This window comes from Acinonyx jubatus, chromosome A3 (assembly GCF_027475565.1).
Source record: "Acinonyx jubatus isolate Ajub_Pintada_27869175 chromosome A3, VMU_Ajub_asm_v1.0, whole genome shotgun sequence".
In the NCBI taxonomy this organism is placed as follows: Eukaryota; Metazoa; Chordata; class Mammalia; order Carnivora; family Felidae; genus Acinonyx; species Acinonyx jubatus.
In genome coordinates this window covers 43,846,247-43,868,415 of record NC_069388.1, presented here as the reverse complement: position 1 = coordinate 43,868,415, position 22,169 = coordinate 43,846,247, and the positions used below count along the sequence as shown (strand labels likewise).

General features: G+C 46.0%; 1 protein-coding gene across 2 annotated transcripts in view; it reads right to left on the bottom strand.

The window, feature by feature from the left end:
* Positions 1-2,772: 2,772 nt before the first annotated feature.
* The window catches only part of SLC24A3 (solute carrier family 24 member 3), a 481,010-nt gene continuing 461,613 nt past the window's right edge, over positions 2,773-22,169 (bottom strand). The window contains exons 16-17 of one of the 2 annotated variants that reach the window (XM_027069494.2): positions 9,198-9,263; positions 2,773-4,691 (exon numbers count right to left, since the gene is read on the bottom strand). In XM_027069494.2, the coding sequence (XP_026925295.1) occupies positions 4,542-4,691; positions 9,198-9,263 (216 nt within the window). In that variant the 3' untranslated portion in view covers positions 2,773-4,541. The remainder of the gene's footprint in view (positions 4,692-9,197; positions 9,264-22,169) is intronic. The other variant, XM_053200292.1, reaches the window with a different exon arrangement.

Here is a 22,169-nt window from a genome sequence, read left to right as displayed (position 1 = left end):
AAGTGCCCAACTCTTGGTTTCAGCTCAGGTCATGATCTCACGGTTCATGGGTTTGAGCCCCACGTAGGGCTCTACACTGGTAGGGCAGAGCCTGCTAGTGTTCTCTCTTCCTCTCTCTGCCCCTCTCCCACTCGCACTGTCTCTGTCTCTCTCAAAATAAACAAATAAACTTAAAAAAAAATAAAATCTCTGCAATTTGATAAGAGTGCTAAATTGAAGTTCAGTAAAAAATTAACAGGACTACTAGCCACACTTTATTAAGGAAATACATGTTCTGAGTGCAGCAGGGAGCCATCTGAGAGATTTTGGTGTTTTACTACTCTGCCCTGTGTTTCAAAACTAAGCAGAAAGCTCAGTGTGAAACTACTTCCGGGGGATCACATAATTTATCTTATGTATGGTGCTAATCCTCTGCTTGTCCATTGCTTCACTGCCTTTTTCAGCATCTCTTAGCACCCCACATCTCTGGAGGATGATGCAATGGACACATGGTTTTTTATTTATCAGAGAAATGTTGGCTGAACCCACCCCATTCCTCCTTAAGTTGTATCATAACACACAGCTGGATATTTGGAAATTTTTCAAAGATCCACTGGATTGTTTTCACACAGAGTTTTGGTGTCAGATAGATGGTGTGTGTGTGTGTGTGTGTGTGTTGAGAAGACATTGCAGAAAATATACAAGTAAACGAGACTCATAAATTAGTATGAGCCTACACAAAATTCAACATGAAAATGTTCCATCTACTTCAAAATAGCCGATTGAAACGGGTCAGAATAATTGGATAATTAGCCTGGACAGTTATACTATTTTGAAAAGGTGAAGATAAATAACTCTTAGAGCGTAGCCACCACCAATTTTCCACTTCTAATTTCTCCCAACAACCTGAATACTTTCATGACCAGTTAGGTAAAGCTCTAAGACTACATTTTATTACATTTATTGCAAGTTGGATGTTATTCCTACTTTATGTACCACAATTGAAAACCGTCTGGACCTTATGATTTTACCACCCCTCCCATCTCCTTCCCCCCATTTTTAAACATTCAGGCTTTTCTTTGAAGCCTGTGTACCTAAAGTGAATTCAGATTTGCTGCCTGAGATCTACAGTCTTCAATCTCCAGCATTTCAAATTTATGACTGTAATCTATAAGCGTCTTCAGCAACAGACTTAGGAAAACATAATCCACGGACTTCACCCACCTATCCTCCAGCCAGATCTTTTTGGAGGTAGATAACAAACAGACAGACATATGCCTAAAAAAGTGCACTACCCCTAAAAACATAGGGCTGGTACTTTGCTTCGGAAGGGGGAAGAAACCATCTGGAAACTCTCAGTGCATCCAATGCCACATAAAGGGTATGTGTGCTGGCAGTGTTCCCAGCAGGCCAGGGCATGGTTGGGAATATGCTTTCCAGAAAAAAAGAGGACATTCTGGCAGTTCCTCCCTGTGGGATCAACTACGATGTGCTGAGGAAGAAGTACAAACCAGTATCCGCCTTCCCTTGTCCTCTTGTGCACAAGAACACAGCCTGGGGAGTTAACTGAAACTAGCACACTCCAGAAAACTGCTGAGAGGGTTCTCTGGTGTTACTGTCAGGTATGAGATATTGAATAAAAGTTCTTCCCTCAAACCCACCCTAACCCCTCCCAAACAAATTCCAGAACAGTGGAAGCAGTGAAAATAGCAATATGGACAATTTTGCATCATTGGAGAAGCCAGCTCATTTAGAACCACATTCGTAGTCGACAATTCAAGAAACAATCATGCATGGCAGGGATCTGGTCAGAAATAGGCTAAATGCTCATTTCCTATAGGAAACCTTCCAGTTCCTAGGTTGGCAGTCATTACGAATGGGAACTTTACCCCATACCAGGATTTTCTCTTTGAGAAATTAAGCATGGAACTATGATTTCTAAAGATTTCATAGAAAGTATGCTTAAAAGAAAAAAAAAATCAAGTTTCAGATCAAATGCTGTGCTTAAGAGTAAAGCGAATTGAGACCAGTATAACAAAATATTTGAAGTGAAAGTATCTTATGCTTTGTAAGCACCAATCAGAATAATGACAATACTGTCTGTGCCCAGCATGTATTTATTAAATGCACAAATACAGTGGTAAAGCATTTTTAGATGTCAACATTCAAAACAAAGCTAAGGACCTTTTCCCTCCAACCTGGGAATATATTTTCTTAAATAGTTAAATAAAACTTGGTGCTGTGCCTTATTGGCAATTTTTTTTCTGGCTCCTATAAATGAAGTCTGTTGCTTCAGGTGGACACCTGGCTTGTTCACTAACCTTGGTCTACTTTTAGATCTGGATAATTATTTCTTGGGAGTCCTGCAGGGTAAGAATGTGGTGTATTACAATGATGTGTTACCCTCTCTTTTAAGGAGTTGGCTTTGGGGAAGTCTGCGTTTTCCGGATCGAAAACTAGTACAATCAGACAGGATGGAGAACTTGAACTGCTGAACAACTGTCGGCCATGCTGGAATCTGTTCCTCCCACTTTAGCTGCAAGAAAGAATTCCTAACAGAGCGCTGCACGTATTCTATAGGATGACAGATCCTAAGCCCCTTCAAGATTTAGAGAAGACCCATGATTTGCCACTTCATACCAGAAACCCGCCATTTTGCCAGCTTTCCAGGTTGAGTCCACCCAGAAAGAGCAGAAGCACCAATACCTGGCAGCTTCCTTCCAGGCATACTGGTCAGCATAGTTAAAACAGGCAACACTCCAGGGGAGGAAGTAACGTGCGTGCCACTCAAGGAAGGATATAGAACAGAGAAGTTTATTTTACACTATCCGTCCAAGAAAACAATCTCCATAAACCAGTGCAAAATGTGCAACAGAATCAATACGTGTGTCTTAGCTCTGAGAGCCCAAATTGGTGATTTCCTCTCCCGTTCCTTCTTCGGGCAGGTGCCTCGTCGGCTGGCTAACGCTGGCCTTGGTTTGCACCATTGACAGAAACATTCAACCAATTTGTAGCAGGTTATTTTTACAATTCATACCAGAATGTGTACAAGGGACGGGGGGGAAAACCATACTGAATGAATGATAAGTGATCAGTGCTTAAAGTAAATACAGGGGGCGGCACGGGCAAGAATCCACAGTTTCAATAAATACAAGTGTAACAAGCATGGGTGGGTCTCAACTCGGTGGAATTAGTCTGCATAATAATTCAGCATCATACAAAATCTAGCAGGGCTGTTGAGCAGTGATTGGCAGCAACGTTCACAATAACTTATGCCCTTGAGCGAGTCTGCATTGAACACATTCTGCGGTTCCCAAGGTGTCAGTTCTCTGTTTCCTCCTTCCCTCGCCATCCCTCCAGGATGGGAGGGGTGGAGCTGGGGCAGCTTGGTGGAGGCGTCCCACGAGGAAGGACGCTGGCCCAAAAGCCAGCTGTCAGGGTCCAGTGTACTCAATACCGAGTGGCAAATTGGGACTTTATTGACGACGTCTGTGCAAAGTGCGCTTCTCTCCGTTTTCCAAGAAACCAGTGTCTGTAGCTCCTGCACAAAAAGCAGTGGTGGCCTCTGGGTCTCTCCCTGTCACCCCGAATACCAAGTGATGAGAGCGCATCTCAGGGACTCTTGGGCTGGGAAACTTCTGGCGCTGACTTCCCGGCACCTCCAGGATGGGTGGTGTAACCGGGGCCCCTCATCAAAGGCCTCAGGCAGGCTAGAACTATTGCTTGAAAGACTAGAAGGAACCTAGTGACAAAATGATTGTCCTAATGGATATGTGGGAAGCTGTCTTCTTCCTCGAAAGCCTTGTGCCCCCTAGATGACGCCTACAGGACTTCAGGGAGGCATCCTTGCGTATGAAACATCATGCATCTGTTCCCTGTGGCCTCGCCCAGATGTTCCTCTACTAAGCACTAAATTCATGCATGTTCCACCATGCCTGGGACTTGATCCCAGAAGACATGGCGGGGACAACCTGTGGATCATCCACTAATCCAGAGCCCGGTGAAAGATGCGAGAGAAGTTCTCCATCTCTGGAAGAAAAGGAATAAAAAGGGGAGCCCCCCAAAGTGAAACAACCCCACCCAAACCCAGTAGTAACCTAGGTATCGCCTCAAAACGTAACAAAATCCCAAACACTCCCTAGCATCAATACACCCTCTCCTCTCTATTCCTTCGACAGTCTCAGGTCATAAATTAGGTTTGTCTTCCATCCAATAACTTAAAAAAGGAGGAGGGATTGTAGTAAGTTTTGCCTGGCTTGGGCCAGTTAGCAGCCAGTTTTTCTAGAATCTCAGTCACTGTTCAAAAATGGAGCTTGAAAATTCACGCGGATGTCAGAGTCTTCACACGGAGGAGGCAGGAAGGGGTGGGTGAGAGAAACCCATGGAGGAGGGGGAGCAGGGAGGGGTGGGAACAGCCTGGGCCACCAAGGCAGGAGCAGAGGCCTGTGAACAGCGCGGGAGAGCCGATGTGCCGGCTCTGGGGGCCCGCGTGACTCGGGGTGTGGCCGGGTCTTGTATTGCACAGTAAAGAAGGACTGAGGCTCGGTGGGTGGCCAGGCGGCTCAGTGGTCCCCGCACATGGGCAAGTTCACAAAGGTGAACACGTTGAACTCTGTCATGATGGAGAAGCACAGGAACACACCGTACAGGAAAAGGCACCCGCACCCGAGCTTCTTGTCCAGCTGCCACTTGTTCAGGTGAACGCCAAACACCTGCAACACATACAGCAGGGTCAGAGGGTGCGGGAAGAGGTAGCCTTGGGCCTTGGGGTGGCCATAGCCAGGGGTAGGGCTGCCAATGGCTGATCTCGTGGAGCACTGATGGTCTCTGAGCACCCCCAAACCCATCGTTCATGTGGGAAGTCAGAACTTGGGAGATAACTTTACAAAGTCATAATGATGGGACCAATCAACACGGGCATGGTGGCCGTCACTCCTCCGCACTATTCTGTGCTGGTGGCACCTGTTCTGCCTCTTCACCCTCTTGCCCCAGGCAGCCCCTGGCCCCTGCAGACACAGCCCTGGCAGTGGAGGCCACACCTCTTCCATTTCTGCGCCTAGAGGCAAGAAGGCTGTACCCCTTGCTCTTCGCTGCTCCTTATGCACTCTTTATTTTTTTCTCCTCTCAAAAAACCTAAGCTTGGAATCTAAAGTCTTCCAGCAGTCATACTCCATCCCACTCACTTGCAGTCAACACTGCAAAAGCAGTCTCTTTCGTCCTTCCCCAGAGCCCGGAGTCCTACCCACTGCCACTCCTGTCTACAGCACCTTGTCGTCCTGCCCAGCAATTTCACCATCAACCGAGAGGATCTTCCCAACACCCGTCCTACACCCAATCTCCTGCAACCATGCCCCGCACCTGCACTGCACTCACTAGCCACAGGTGGCCCCCCAAATTTAAATGTATATCAAATAACATTAAAAACTCCATTCCTGGAGCGCCTTAGTGGGTCAGTTGGTTGAGCATCCGACTCTTGATTTCAGCTCAGGTCATGATCTCACAGTTGTGGGGTAGAGCCCAGGGCTGGGCTTGGTGCTGAGCCCACGTGGAGGCTGCATGGGGTTCTCCCTCTCCCTCTGCCCCTCTCCAGTTCATGCGCTCTCTCCTGCCTTCTCTCAAAATAGACTTAAAAACTCAGTTCCTCAGTTGTACTAGCCACATTTCATGTGCCTGACATCCACACGTGGCCAGTGGCTGCTGTCCAGTGCAGGTACAGGACAGCGGACAAGTTCTGCTGGACAGCCCTGCAGCTGAGACCTGGTGATTAGCAAGAACAGAAAGGACTCCGTGCCAAACACCTCACTCTCTGACAGCCATCTCTTCTTTCCTGCTTACTCCATCTGGTCCCTGTACTCCTACAACTCTGCAGACTCCCAGGACCCAGAATTCATTGCCACCCCCACCATTTCACTGCCCATCACCCCTCTCTCACCTTACCCTGCTTAAATTCCACCAACAATCGTTAGAACCACCCCAAGCACTCTTCACTGTTTACATGTATCTCTCTAGCACTTTTGTCCTTCTATGGCTAAAACCACAGCCTTTTGGTTCAAGCCCTGCTTCCAGCTATTCCATATTGCTTCCACGCAGCTGACCCAGGCTGGAGGAAAACGCCTGGCCATGCCGAAGGGTCTCACTTTTTACGTTTGTTTTTTTTTGTTGTTGCTGTTGTTTTGCTTTTTAAATTTATTTTCAGAGAGAGGGAGGGAGGGGCAGGGAGAGAGGGGAGAGAGAGAATCCCAAGCAGGCTCCATGCTGTCACCACAAGAGCCTAATGCAGGGCTGGAACTCACAATCTGTGAGATCATGACCTGAGCCGAAACCAAGAGCCGGACGCTCAAGGGACTGAGCCATCCAGGTGCACCCGAGGTTTCTCACTTTTGTTTGTTTTTAATTTTTTTGATGTTTTTATTTATTTTTGAGACAGAGAGAAAGCACGGGCTGGGGAGGGACACAGAGAGAGGGAGACAGGAACCCAAGCAGGCTCTGCTCTGACAGCAGAGATCCTGATGTGGAATTTCAATGCACAAGCCGTGAGATAATGACCTGAGCAGAAGTTGACACTTAATTAACTGAGCCACGCAGGTGCCCCCCTGAAGGTTCTGACTTTTAATTCAAGCCCACAAACCTTGAGTGAGCCATTTATGGCAATCATTCCACATTTCCCTAAGTGCACTGTCTCTCCCTTTCCTGGATGGCTGTTTCTGACCTCTCCCCTCTTCTGAGACCCCCAATACCTTCCTTTTCCACCCTCACTCTCAGTGCATGATGATGTTCCCATCCACAGAACTCCCGCCACCAGATCCATTTGCTCACCTTCTCTCCTGCCAGTGAGGACCCGTCGCCCACGACCCTGTCCATGGCCCACTCCCCCACATGTGCACACCATCCCACCTCCCCTTACTGCTCAAGAACATGGTCCCAGAAACTGCCCCTCTTTTATTTCCATCTCCCCATCACTCCCCGGGTTACTCCAACTGGAGTACAAGAATGCTGCTAGCTCCCTCATATTAAAAAACAACTACATTTTTTCTGGATTCCCATTTCTCTCCTTTATTCACAGAAAGATGACTTCAAAGAGTTGTAAACACCACTGCATCCAATTTCTCTCCTTCCTTCCTGTTACCTTGTTCTACTCAACCTTTGGCCTTATTGCCCCATGCAGCCACCCTCATCAAGAGGACTGATAACTTTGTATTTCTTTTTTCTTTTAATTTTTTAAAAATCTTTATTTATTTTTGAGAGAGTGAGAGAGAGACAGAGTGAGAGCAGGGGAGGAACAGAGAGAGAGGGAGACACAGAATCCGAAGCAGGCTCCAGGCTCCGAGCTGTCAGCACAGAGCCCGACACGAGGCTTGAACCCACGAACTGTGAGATCATGATCTGAGCCGAAGTCGGACGCTTAACTGACTGAGCCACCCAGGCGTCCCCTGATAACTTTATATTTCTAAACCAAATGGCCAACACTCAGGACTCCTTTCCCATAACAGAGCCAATCACTCCCTCCATCCCGAAACACCTTCTCCCCTTAGCTTCCAGATGCCATACTCTCCTGCTTTGCCTCCCACCTCTCTGATTGCTCATTCTCTGTTCCCTGTGGTGGTTTATTGTCATCATCCTGACCTCGAACTACCAGAGGGCACCAAGACTCAGATGCTGGGCCTCTTTTCTGTCCTCACTCACCCTCTTGCTGACTGATCCAACTGCAGGGCTTTAAATATCATTGTGCCTTCAGCTTGGACGCTTCTCCTGAACTCAGACTCATCTTTCCAATGGCTTTCTTGACCTTTCCCCTTGGGTGTCAAATAGGCAAGATAGCTCAAGAGGTTTGAAACTACTCTTCCCCTGCCCCCCCCTCCCACAAACCTACTTCTCTCCAGCATTCCAGCAGCCCCATTTCAACATCCCAGGTGGTGGCCAGCCCCATCTCCTACAGGTGTACACATGTAGCTGTAAGCATGCGCTCTGGTGTCAGATGGCTTGCCCCTTCATTCATTTGGTGTCAACTACCCTAGAGGTCTCAGATGTTCATCTGTATAATGGGGCTAATATAGTGGCTACATGATGGGGGCGTGATGAGCTCCAAAGGGGAAAATGAATGCAAAGCACTGAGCACAATGTGTGGCTATGACAGGTCTCATAACCCTAAGTCATACCAGACTCAAAGAAACTCCTATGCTATGGAAGAAAAATTGCATAGGTTTCCACTTTTGCGTAAGACAGTGTTTGCTTTAGTAAATCTTTGAAATTTGACTCACAGTCTGATCCCGTAAATGACCTCGCCAGCTTCCTGCCTGCTCTTCTAAATTCCCATTATCAACTATATGGACATTCACATGCCAGTATAATTCAATGATGATTTCCTTGAAGATTTCAGGAAAAACCACATTGCATCTCAATGTTTTTTTTGTATTTAAAAAAATGTTTTTATTTATATTTGTGAGAGAGACAGAGCAAATGGGAGAAGGGCAGAGAGAGAGAGAGAGAGAGAGGGAGACACAGAATCTGAAGCAGGCTCCAGGCTCTGAGCTGTCAGCACAGAGCCTGATTCAGGGCTTGGACTTATGTACCATGAAATCATGACCTGAGCTGAAGTCAGATGCTCAACTGACTGAGCCATCCAGGTACCCCTCAATGTTCACTAATGTGAAAATTTAACCACATACTTGTATATGAATGGATACTTCATGTGTTGGTATGAATCTGTTTCTACCAAACATGGCAGCTGAGTTGGAATATTGTACTATACAAATAGATATGATAGCCAAGACAGTGGAATGGCATGAAAGTATACTGTCAATGAAATAATGTATTCTTAGTCTCTGAGAATTGGTCAAATCCATGGATTTATAGAGGTGCTTATTAACTTGGAACAGACAATTAATTGGAATCTACCCTTTTCTTCACTAATCCTGCAGAAAAAGTGGATCTCCCCTTTGCTTTTGATAAAATGGCTTGTGCTTGACATAAGGCAGGGCCTTGCTTCTCAGAGGTGGGCTGGCTCCGTTCAGAAAGAGGGAATGTTTTCTAGTGAGTTGCTAGGATCCACTTATAGAAGAGACAGCCACGAAGGAGATGGGACATCTGGAGGCTGACTGTCCCCATCCACCAGAAGGCCAAGCCCATCTGGTGTCCAAACAAACTCTGTGGCCAAAGAACCCAAGGGTGGGGGTGGGGAGAACACAGGAACTCGAGAGGGGAATAAGCTGAAGCCCTACCGTAACAAAGACGGAGGCCAGGAGTAAGCCCACGGAGTAGATCAGTCCTCTGCTGTTTAGCCGAATCTGTAAGAAAGGATGTGCAGTTAGGCTTCCAAAAAGGCATCTGCTCTGTGCAGGAGCTCAAGCAATTCTGAGTAGCAGTCAGTGCAAATCTCTCCTCTAGGATGGCAAAGGGCAGTTTGGATAGCCTTGCTCTGGGATTGGTAGTGGGGATATCTACTTCCCTAGGACAGCTACGGGGTGCCCTTGTGTAGTCCACTCTCAGTCCAACCCCGTCCTTCCCTCCAGGGGCAGTGCCTACTGGGCTGCAGCATGGCACTCCAATTCTCTGACGTGTAGCCTGATTCTTATTGCTCACAATATTTCCCTGTGGACCTGACCTCCAGGGAGCATTTGCTTTCCTGGCATATAGCTTTTAGGTTTACCTTTTGAGTAAATTTCCTAACATGGGTGATGGGAGCAAAATTTTGAAAAATATTACTGAAATTTTCTCTCTCTCTCTCTCCCTCTCTCTCCTCTCTCTCTCTCTCTCTCTTTCTTGAGAGAGAGCCAAGCTCTCTTTCTTGAGAGAGAGAGAGAGAGAGTAGGGCAAAAGGGACTGAGAGAGCGAGAGAGAGAGAGAGAGAGAGAGAGTGAGCGAGAGAATCTTAAGCAGGCTCCATGCTCAGTTCAGAACCCCACACGGGGCTCAATCCCAGGAGCCTGAGATCATGACCTGAGCCAAAATCAAGAGTTGGATGCTCAACCAACTGAGCCACCAGGCACCCCATAAAAACTTTTTTCTCTCTTTTGCATTAGTTTGTGACCTCTTCCCAAACTTGACAGGAAGAAGTGGATAAGGGTTGTTACTGTGAGCAAGCAAAGAAGAAGAAAGAGTTAACATTCCATTTGTGATATTCATAAAAGGATTTTTGTTTTGTTTGTTTTTCAGAGTAAGACAGTGGGGTTAGCAGCCAAACACTGAAAAGAGAGAAACAATTTTTGGAATTCTTATAAAATAGCTCTGTCCAGTAGAACTTTCTGCAATGATGAAAATGTCCTGTATCTGTGCTGTCCCATATGGCAGCCATTAGGCACATGTGGGCTATTGAGCCCTTGAAAGGTGGCTCATCCAACTGAACAAAAACTTTAACCTTATCTTCAACCAATTCACATTTACATTCAAAGAGCCATATATGATCAGTGGCTATAGTAGTGGGCACAGCAGGTAGGGAATATTTAGAGGCCAACCCAGCCAACAAAGATCATAGAATTTTTTCCATAGTGCACAGAAGATGTCCCTTCTGCCCTGACCTCAGTCAAAGGGTCACGAGGTTGGCTACCCTGAGATAGGAGGTATGCCTTAGAGCAGCTGTACTCAAAGCGTTGTCCCTGGATAGGCTCGAGCAGCATCACATGGGAGCTTGTTAGAAATGCAGGATCTCAGGCTTCACCCAGTCCTCCTGAATCAGAAACTTTGGGGATGGGCCCATCGAGCTGTATTTTAATAAACCTCCAGGTGGTTCTGATGCATGAGAAAGTTTAAGAACCACTGACTTAGAGCAAGTACGGAGGTTAAACCCACTTCTGATCTCCACGGGTTCTGGGGCTTTGACTTTGACATCCCTTTTACACCAGTTCTCTTATAAAGTCTTATCTGCATGGAGGCTGGGGGACCATAGAGCCCCACCAATGTACACTGTCTTGCCGGGAGTCAAAGGCTCACCTGTGTTTACAGAAAGGAAAAGCCAGGCAGGCTGATCAGTTCATTAGAGAACAGAGAGTGATTGTCAGTAGAAGTGGTCAGGGGACCTTCTGACAAGGTTCAAGGCATCTCTTGGTGCCCCTTTACCAGTTTATCCCTGCAGTGTAGGTATGGAAACACATGGGTATCTCTGTAGGAGGATGTGTTTGGTTTACCTTTTGGTGACAGGAAACTGCTTTCCCCAAACAGACCCTTTGTGTGGGGACCCAGGAACATAACACATCTCCTTATGCAAGGTTCTGTCCCAGAGGGAATGCGCTGGACTTTCTCCCCTGCCTGCACAATCCATGTGAGCCAACCATCTGCCAAACCCCAGCTGGAAATTATTCCCAGCCAATAAATGCCTTCCTAAGAGTAAAGGACTCAAAGCATATCTCTGTGACACTAAAGCAGTGGGTTGACCTGGTTAAATCAGTGTAAAAAAAATAATGAGGGATTGGATCCATCCCAGTCCAGCTGGTAGTTCACCTTCCTGCAGACCCTCCACCTGGCTATAGATCGATTTTCCTCCTTTGATCAGCTGTGTAGGTATAACGAGGCCAATGTCCATCACAAATGCCTTGTACTGAAAAAGATTCTCTGCCCCAAAGTATTCTGTCCATACTGAACCTATGATAATGCCACATGTACCCTGGCCAGAGTTTAAGGGGAAAGGCAGGGTTTCTCAGAGCAAGATGGCAGCCCCTGTTCAGAGTGAGTAAGAGCCTGCTGGGGCTGTACTCATCACAGTCCTTGGGCTGACCCTGAAACTGTGAACACTCAGAAAACCTTTTGAGATCTTAATTTTCAACATTACATGGATTCTTCTAAGAATGTGGCCAATGCATTTTAAGCCCAGCTCACCCTTTGAGTTCCAGGGTTGAATCCTTGTCAGCAGCAAGAGTTGAGTAAAGTGATTTCCTGCCCATAGGAAACCAAGAGCCAGTGAAAGCCAAGCTCCAAGCAGGAAAATTCTCTTTGGCCAAGGCTTTTGCCTTTTCCAAATGAATAATATTCAACTAGAGCACTGGAACTTCACCCTTCCTCATTGACATAAAGTCTCAAGGAGTGGTGCTTCTAAAATTCTAAATCCGGCTCCAAAGACTAAAGACAACCAACCTTGGTGAGGTTTCTGAGTAGTTTTTTTTTTTCACATTTTCACCTTTTTCTCTGCCACATGCACCCACAGGGGTTATTTTTGCTATTTCACTAGTTAGAGACCTGCGCTTTCAAAGACTGTATTGATTCCTTGCTAGCTGAACCCCCACTTCCACATGGACATGACTGTCAGGGATTAGGGTTCCTTCAGTTGCCTCTGGGTCCAACTTGAACACTTCCCAATTACTGGAGACTATGGATGGTTTGGGGCAGGAGTTAGTCAACTACGGGCCATCGGCCGAATCTGGCCCATCGCCTGATTTTGTAGATGAAGTGTTACTGGAGCTCAGCTCGTTCTTTAGCATGCCGTCTGTGTGTCTGCCTTCATGTAGAAGTGGAAGAGCTGATAAGTTTGATAGAGACCATACGGCCCACAAGGCTTAAAATATTTCTCTTCTGGCCCTTTCCGGGAAGTTTGCTAACCCTTGGTTTAGGGCATGGGCTCCAGACCCAGTTCACCAAACCTCTTCTGAATCCCTGCTTGGTCACCCTCTTGATATATAATCATGGAAAAGTGACTTAACCTCCCCAAGCCTCAGTTTCCTGAGAAGTAAAATGGGGATAATACAATTCCCACCTAATGAGGTGGTTGTGAGAATTAATGGAATTAATCTATGTTAAAGCTTGAACAGGACCCAGTGTATAATGGGTTCTCAGTGCGTCTGGGCCATTATCCTCCACTCACTCATGAGCTGCCTAATCCCTTCCCTGGCATCCCTGGCTGCTGCTTAATAAGCTCACCACCCAGCAGTCCCCTGATCAAAGCCTCAGTAGATGTCAAACACCATGAGGGCAGGAACCATGTCTGACCTTTTCCTCTGCCTGGCACAGGGCTAAGCACAGACCACATGCTTCAATATGTAACCAATGGATGGACAATGAATCCATTTCATTGCAAAAGTGAAATGGAGCAGAGTAGACTGGTCAGAGAGAGGCTGAGAGCAGACAGACCCTGGATGCCACTTCCAGATGGGATTCCAGAAGCAATGCATCCTGCCCAACATTCCCTGTCCCCCTTCTCCACTTTATTTTTTATGAATGTATATAGTTTATTTTGTCTACCTAACATTTTATTATGAAAGTTTTCAAGCAGTCAGAAAAATTGCAAGAATTATACCATTTTCATAGTGTTTGATAATAGTTCACAGGTGTTTTGTTTCTGGATGCAATTTCTGTATGGTGAAATTTACAAATCCTAATTGCACTGCTCAGTGTGTTTTGAGAAACACCTACAAACCACGTAACCTAAACTGTAGTCATGATATAGAGCACTTCCATCCTTCCCAGAAAGTTCTCTTGTTCCCTCATCAGTCTCATTTAGATCAATCACTGTGTCTAAGCTAGGCCTGTCTGAGAAATTTCATATAAATGGAACCCAGTAATGTGCATTCTTTTACACCAGGATTCTTTTACTCAGCATAATTTTTTTAAGATTCCTTGGTATTTTTCATTGCATTACTAGCTCACTTCTCTTTATAACAGCATAAATATAACACAGTTTATCTAATTATTCTCCTGCTTATAGGTATCTGGGTTGCTTCCAGTTTGGGGCTATTAGGGTGCATTGTTTTCGTAGCTCACAAACAACATGAAAAGAGATCTACAGTGGTCCCTCCCACCCAGAGGAGAAGAAGGAATGAAGATCATGAAGACCTCCAGGGGCTCTGCTGGGACCCCAAACACACACACACACACACACACACACACACACACACACATACACACACACACACACACACACATACACACACACAAACACACACACCACCAGCATCCTCTCTCTGTAGTTGGGCACTGGGAGCCTCTCCAAATGGGGGAGATTCACCTTCCCCACCTTGGCACACTGCTGTCTCCCTTTCCGGACCTCAGTCGGGTCAGATGGGGTGCTCACATCCTTCCCACCTCACTTCTATTGCTCCCGAAGTCCTTTCCGAAGTCCATTGCTCCCGAAGTCCTTTCATCTTTTCCAAGTTCACTGAGCCCTTGCTGGTCTTATCCCCCCTTGTGATGCAGATCATATCCTGACCTTGCCTGGTCTCCTTCTTACCTCCCCAACTAGTCCTGATGCTTTGAGGGTAGATGCCTGTGTCTTCAGTTTTTCCTCCTTCCACATAGCACCTAGATCTCTACCTCTCTACACACACTGTATGTTTTTTAATTTTAAAGTTTATTTCTTTATGTATTTTGAGAGAGAACGAGAACAAGTGGGGGAGGAGCAGAGAGTGAAAGGGAGAGAGAGAGACAATCCCCAGCAGGCTCCATACCAATGTAGGGCTGAGCTGAAGTGGGACGCTTAACCGACTGAGCTACCCAGTCACCCCCGCACTGTACATTTAAATAAGCATCTGCTGGTGATGCTGAGCACGTGTGTATCCTTGTGTACATGTGTATGTGCACGTGTGTGCACATGCGTGGGGTCCATGTGTGCATTGGAGGCAGTGAGGTGGGGTGGCTAGGGGCAAGAGTGCATATAGAGCTGGATGAGGAGACTGACGTGGGGGTGGTTTTAAGCTGATCTTTTTAAGCAACAAAGTGAGGGGGCCAAAAAAACCAAAATGTTTTTTTTTAATTGGGGCATAATTTGCATACAGTAAAGGCACAGATCTCAAGTGTACTATTGGATAAGTTTTGACAAATGCATGTACCCATGTGTGTGACATCTCAACAAGATATAAAACATTTCCGTCACCCCAGTAAGTTTCCTTGAGGGCAGCAAGTTTAACTTAACCCCCTTAAAAGTAGTTTCTTGGGGTGTGCTAAGCTGGACAATAGCACGGGCCATCCTCATCTCTGGACCACCTTTGCATAAGCCTCTGGGCTGCAGCTGTGCAGTGTTGCTCTGAATGATGGTTTCGTGCTCCCTGAGTCACAGATGCAGGGCCCATTAAGTGCAAATGCAGAAAATCTCCATGGCAATGCCCACCAGAGAGCATCCTAGGCACAACTGCCCGACATTTAACACTGTTTTTATTTCTTGCCTTCAAAATACACAAATTCATTCTCTAATTCCCTCATGGTAAATAATTATTGCAGAGGAAACAGCAGGCTAGTTGGTTCCAAAGAAAACAGGAATTTGGCCCACAAATGTGGGCCCTCAAAATGTGCATTTGTTTTCATACGGATGCACACACAGAGACCCAGTCAGACCTAGTTTTAAGCATGCACGCGGTTCAGAAAACAGTTCCCTAAATCCTACACAGTTTGGAGAGCCAACATCCCTGGCCTCAAAGATTATAACTTCCCCATATTATAGTTTAAAATCTCTCTATGGTTTGAGGTCAGCTCCACACAACCGGCAAATTCTTTGAGGAAAAATAAGAAGCCCCTGGATTCTTGCTAATTTATTATAACCTGGAACACATGTTACATGTCACTTCGCATTTTCAGATTTGGGTAATTTGAACATTTGTGCGGGTGTAGGCTCCAAATGGAGTGTCTAGCCGTGGCTTGATGTTGTAAGCTATCACTGGGTGGGAATCTCTTTCCCTGACACAATTAAATGAGGTAAAACAATGAATAAGCCTTGAGAAAAAAGGCACTTTGATGGCTGAGTCCTGTCCTTCCCAGAGTGCTGTCATGAACACAGTTGCACAGTTGCTCTCCGGAGCAAGTAGGGTGGGTTTTGTTCTCCCTGTGTAAAGACGAGGCAGCTGGCACTCTAGGAAGTTCAGCACGTGGCCAAGATAAGATTCTGCTCACCAACTCCAGTGTGTGTGTGGTGTGGGTTTTCCCCATGCATGCAAGCATTTCTGTGACCCCCATGGGTATCCTACAATTTAACTCAGTTCTGACACTATTCACCCAGTGACCCCGTCAGATGGCCCAGGTGAAGGAAGGGCTCAGTCCTACAAGACTCTCCTTCCCCCACCCCAGACACCAGTCACAAGTCCAGGTGTCACCTGTGCTTCCGAGTGACTGGCTATAGATTGGAGATTCAAAGGACGCACTGCTTGTGTTTGATTAGCTTGTTGGAGTGGCTCACAGAGCTCAGGAACACATTTTATTGACTATGTAACCAGTGTGTCCTAAAAGGGTAGAACTCAGGAGAAGCCAGTTGGAGAAGATGAACAGGGCAAGGTCTGGGGAAAGGGACAGAGCTGTCTCTGAGCGCACCACTCTGCCAACCTCCACACGTTCACTAATCCGGAAGCTCCCCGAATCCCCTCCTTCTGGGTTTTTATAGAGGCTTCACTGCATAGGCAATTGGTTAGGTCCTTGGCTATTGGCAACCGATTCAACTTCTGGCCTGTCTCCTCTCCCTGGAGGTCAGAGGTGGGACTGAAAATGTCAACCTTTTAATCACATGGTTGGTTCCTCTGACAACTAGCTCTCATCCTTATGTGGGGTTGGAAAGTCATCTCATTCACCTAACAGAAGACACCTTATAGCTCTTATCATTTGGGAAATTTCAGAAGCTTTAAGAGCTCTGTGCTAGAAACAGGAATGAAGATCAAACATCTATTTCTTACTATAAATCACAGTATCACACAAGGCCAGGGAGCTGGTGAGGGATCAAGTAAACACTGAGCACTGGAATTCTGACAGTAAATTTTAGACTCTTCTTTGTAGCCAGCAGGGCACAGAGAAAAAGTCAGAGTTCTCTTCATCCACTAAGAACTCTCAAAAGTGGCACCTTGGCCTTTCTTGCCTACCATTTCTGAAACTACCTTGAATGAACCATAAGAACCACAAATGCCAGTATGGCAGATGCTAATGGGACTCCATCCCAGTGCCCCTTCTTACCATTCTGGTGGGACCGGCATGACCAGTACCAGTGTCTGTGCCTGAGGGCTTTCCCCCCAAACCATGAAAATGCCAAGCTGCCCTGCATCAATGACTCTTGGGGCAGGCACATGAACATGAAGCCCCCCTGCCCCTTGATATTTCCTCCTAAATATGTTCCCTACCCCCTGGTGGTCTTACACATCTCCATGAATGGCACCAGAAGTTACCTTCACTTTTTCTCTTCCTCAGCCCCTCCACGCATCCATGAGAAAACCTTATTAATTCTTCTGAAAACTTTTTGTCCCTTCCTATACTCACACCACCTTAGCCCCCATCGCTAGCATCTTGTCACCAGCTCCTGGACTAGTTTTCCTCTTCTTTGCCTTCTTGTCATACATTTCCAAACAGTATCAAATATGATCTTAAAGCATAAAGTGAACGATGCCTTTACTCTGCTTGAATCCTCAGTGGCCGTTGGAACACAATTCAAACTTTCCACAACAGCCAATAAAATCTTCAGATGACCAGGCCCCTGTCTTCTCCCAACTCACCTCCCCATTAACAGATGTTTAGAAGCTGATGAGAAATCAACCACCAGGTCCTGCTGATTCTTATTCTGCAGTTTCTTCTGGCACCTTCCATTATTCTCTCACTTCACTGCTACAACTGAGGCAGAGTGGATCACTGGTCTCAGTTCCCTTCCCTTGTATTCTGTGTCCACCCCCTTTCCACAGCCTCATGGTGGGCAGAGGCATTTTTCTGCTTCTTAGATTTGGGGTTGGCCATGTGATATGCTTTAGCCAATGGGATATTAGTGGATTTAACACAAACACAGGTTTGAAGTGTACTTCCATTATTGAGATGACCTTTTGTGCTCTTCATCCTGCAAAGAATGTGCCTCAGGAAGTCAGTGGTCCAAAGAGGATGACAGACACACAGAATAACCCTGTCTGAAGCTTGGAGCCAAACCTAGATCAGCCAAACACGAGTCACCTCACAGAAACATGAATGGGAAATGTATGATAATGTATGTTTGCTGCTGAATTTGGGGATGGTTTGTTACACAGCGTTACGGTAGCAATAGCTAACTGATACAAACTATCCTAATCCAGGTCACTGTATTTTCTTTCCCCTGCAAATGTCTCATAACTGGTCTTATCTGGCTGGCTCCGATGCTTTCTCTATATGGTAGTCAGAATCTTCTTTCTAAAATGCACATGCAATCACACCACTCCCTCCCTCATACACTTCATTTTCTGACTGCCATGGCTCTAGCTCATTGTGTCCTTTAGCATGTGACTCCTGTATCTGGTTTCATCCCAGCCATTCATCCCTCCACTTTTCCACTTCCTGTCCCCACCCTCTACCCCCAGCCTAGGCGCTACCCTCAGGTCCTTCGGTGTGTGAACCTTTCTTGGAGCTTGGTCTTCTACAAGCTATTCCTCTTACTGGATAATCATCTCACATTCTTTACCTGCTTGGCTGCAGATAATCTCAGATTTTCAGAATAAGCATCACTTCCTTACAAGCATTGGAGGTCCTTAATCCCTGCCACATACCTTAAAAAACATCACACTTTGGGCACACATCACACTTTCTTTTGGAATTACTTGCATAACTGTCTCCTTCCAGAGGCTGCAGCTCCAGGGGCACAGGACAGTGTCTGGCTTGCTCACCAAAGCATTCCCCAATGGTGGTTACCAGCTTAGCACACAGTAAGTGTTCAGTTAATGTGTGATCAAAAAAAGAATGAGCTGGGCAGAAAGTGTAGGATAAGAATGTTTCTGATCACCAGGGCGACTGGATGGCTCAGTTGGTTGAACATTTGACTCTTGGTTTCAGCTCAGGTCATGACCTTACAGTTGTGGGATTGAGCCCTGCACTGGGCTCCATGCTCTCTCTCTGTCTCTTTTAAAAGAAATAAACCTTAAAAAATGTATTAAGAAAAGGAAAGTTTCTGATCACCTCTTCTTTTTCCCTCTAAAGTTTCTGGAGTTAGGTGGACTCCTGCTTGGAAAATAAAACAGACTCTCCTCCTATTACTTTGTGGATTCATTTTGCATTTTTAAGCCCTAACTCGGAGATCTGAGTTTTGTCCTGGTTTCCTGGAGCCTGCCTGGTGACTTTCTTAATTCTGTTAGAGCATGTGGAACAGACATTCATTGCCAAAATGGGACAAGAGGTGCTCATTTTCCAAACTTTGACTTTTAGAAATATTTATTTCAGGCACTTAGGTAGCTAACTGGCTTCCAAGCAAACCACAAGTGCTAAGAAATGTCAAAATTTGTAAAATTGCCTTTATTCCACACTATCAAATGCCTGAAACTATGCACAAAACAGCTGTCTTGATGGTAATTATCCAGTAATTATGACTTGGAAACCCCAGCAACTTGAGATGGAAACATTGCTTCAGAATTGTCAGCAGGTCCATTGTGAGGGCGGGAGAGGCCATTAAAACTCACACGGGCTTCTTGGTTCTGATATGAGAGATGCAGAGAGATATCATGGGGTTACCACTATGCTAAATGAAAGGAGGCCCCTGAGTGTCCTTCCAGAAATGAAGCCTCTCTCTCAGGAAAAACTGGAAGTGGAGAAGAGGGAAGACAAAATGCTCATGGCAAATAAACCCTTAAGTTTGCACTTTTTTCATGAGCCTGGAAATATTTTTCCAAGCGAGTTCTGTATTGTGGCGTGAGGTTATACGGAGCCCCCATATGTGGCTGGGCATTGGGGACTGCATAGAGGGGCCTGATGAAAGCCAGGTGGGGACCCAGGGACTGAATAAATGGGGATAATCCTCATGGAAGGATCCAGAATGTTTCCTCCAACCTTTAGTTGGGAAACCACTGTAGACATATAATGAACCATAGCCTAGGGAAGCGAGGATTTTAGCTGCCACAATCACTCTGGAACGTATAGAATAGGAATCTTGGGGTGAGGAGTGGTCTTTTTCCTACTCTTCCTTCATTCTCTTTCTTCTCTTTCTTCTCTTTTCTTTCTTTCTTCTCTTTTCTTTCTTTCTTTCTTTCTTTCTTTCTTTCTTTCTTTCTTTCTTTCCTCCCTTCCTTCCTTCCTTTTCTTTTTCTTTCTTCTTCTTTTTTTTTTTTTTACAGAGAGAGTGCAAGCATGGAAGGAACAGAAAGAGAGGGAGAGAGGGTCCCAAGCAGGCTCTGAGAGGTCAGTGCACAGAACCCGACATGGGTCTCAAACCCATGAAACCACGAGATCATGACCTGAGCCGAAATCAAGAGCTGGACGTTGAACTGACTGAACCACCCAGGCACCCCCAGGTCCTTCTTTCTTTATGTGAAGCTTGCAGAGCTCACTTTAGCCTTATAGGCAGACCCTATTCTCCCCTCTAGCAAAGATTCAAACTCAGGGATGGATCTGGTCTAAAATCCTACCCCAGCAATGTCCCTCATACCTCTGTGCCCTCAGCTGTACATGGCAGCACTGTGGCACCGTTTGCTTTGGGCGATATTCTCCTCCCTGCTGCTTTGGTCTCTGGTGTTTTGCAGAGAGAAAAAAGTCTCACTGTTTTTTCTCTGCCTATTACTGGCTGTGACAATCTCTGTGAACCTTGGTAGTTTGATCTCCAGAAGAGGACTTGGGACAGCAGTGCACTTAGAATGAAACCCATTACCCCTGTAAACCTCACCCCTGCATTTCTATTGCCTGGCTTCCCTTCTATTATCAGATACAGCATGCTTCAATGCCTTGGCATTTGCAGTCCCCTCTTTCTAAAATGCTCCCCCTGCCCTTCAGATACCCAGCTCTTTTTTTTATTATTCCCTCCTCGGCATGGAACCCACCTCCTGTCCAACAAATCCAAAGTGGCACATGCTGCCCATTCTATGATATCATTGTCTTCATAAGGCTTTTGCTCTCCCAAGTTAGCACACTCACTAATGGACTGTCTATCTCCCCCAACCCTGGTGCATGTTGTAACGGGGAGGGTCTATTCTACCCAGTTCGTTCTGTGTTTCCAGCACTTTGCCAAGTTCTTCGCACATAGCAGCTGCACAATAAGTGCTGGCTGAAGAAATAATCCTTGCCTCATTTAGCTATAGTCAGGATTAGATGAGGCTATGTGGGCACGGTGTGCCTAGAGTGCCTGGCACATAGTAGGTCAATGAATGTTAAGCTATTCTTATTGCGGTTTTCTTCCCACCCCCACCCCCCATCCCCGCTTTCTTCTCAGGTCAGGCTTTTCCTTCATTCTGTTCTGCTCACATGTCTTTCATCACCCCAGGTGGTAAAGTTTAGGATCATCTATCCATCCATCCATGCAGCCATGCAGCCATGCAGCCATGCAGCCATTCATCCAACAAACACTTGTTGAGCAAATTCTAAGTACCAGGCACCACCACCAGGCATGGAGGAAACAACAAATGCACAAGACGGGTACAATCCTTGCCCTAAGGGAGAACATGTGTCTGGGGGAGACTCAGACAAAGGGAACAAAGTAAGCTATGATGGGAACTGCTCAAAAATACAGGAATGACACCTGACGCGAGCTTGGGAGATTACAGTAAACATCTAAGCCAACACCTGAAAGATGAACTGGAGAAAGACCAGAGAAGCCTCTTGTAATGGCCCTTTTACCCCTTCTGTGAGGTGCTCTGGTTCTAGATGGCTATGTTCTGGGACTCCTAGATTCTAGGAAAACAAAAAGACACAGGTTGGTTGGGCAAAATCCTGGGCCACTATTTTGGTCTACCATGACTAGGCAAAGATGTATTCTGTACAAGTCAAGTCTCCCAGAAAATTGAAGTCCACCTCTCTATAGGCCAGCAACTGTTTTTGATGAAAATATTTCATCACTTTTTCTTGATGACTCAGAATCACCACCATGAATATAAATTTTTTACCTGAGGTGAAATATGGCAAAGCTCTCAGGACCTATTGATGTATATGGAGTTTCTTGCCCCTACCATTGAGAAAATAAAATTTATTCTCTATTTAAACAAGTAAAATGTCCCACTATGTGCATGATGGTAAAGGGTGCAGTGTGAATGGAAAACACAAAGTGGACATGGTCCTACACTCAGACTCTAGTAGCAGACAGATGATGTGGGTACCTAACCATCAGACAAGGTAGGAAACAGAATGGATCAACAGGGACATGGGGAAGAGATTATTACACAATTTGCAGCATGAGGCTGTATCTGGGCAGCAAATGGAAGGGCTAGAGACCTAGGTATGTCGTCGGGACTCAGAGTATTCTTTTGCTTACAGGATTTCCTCCTTGTTGGATGCCCTCTCAATCAAAGAGATCAAACTATCTGAGTAAAATACAAAAAAACCCACAGCATTTTAAAGAAAGCCACTAGGCTCTGAGGATGGTTTTGTTACTGTGTCCC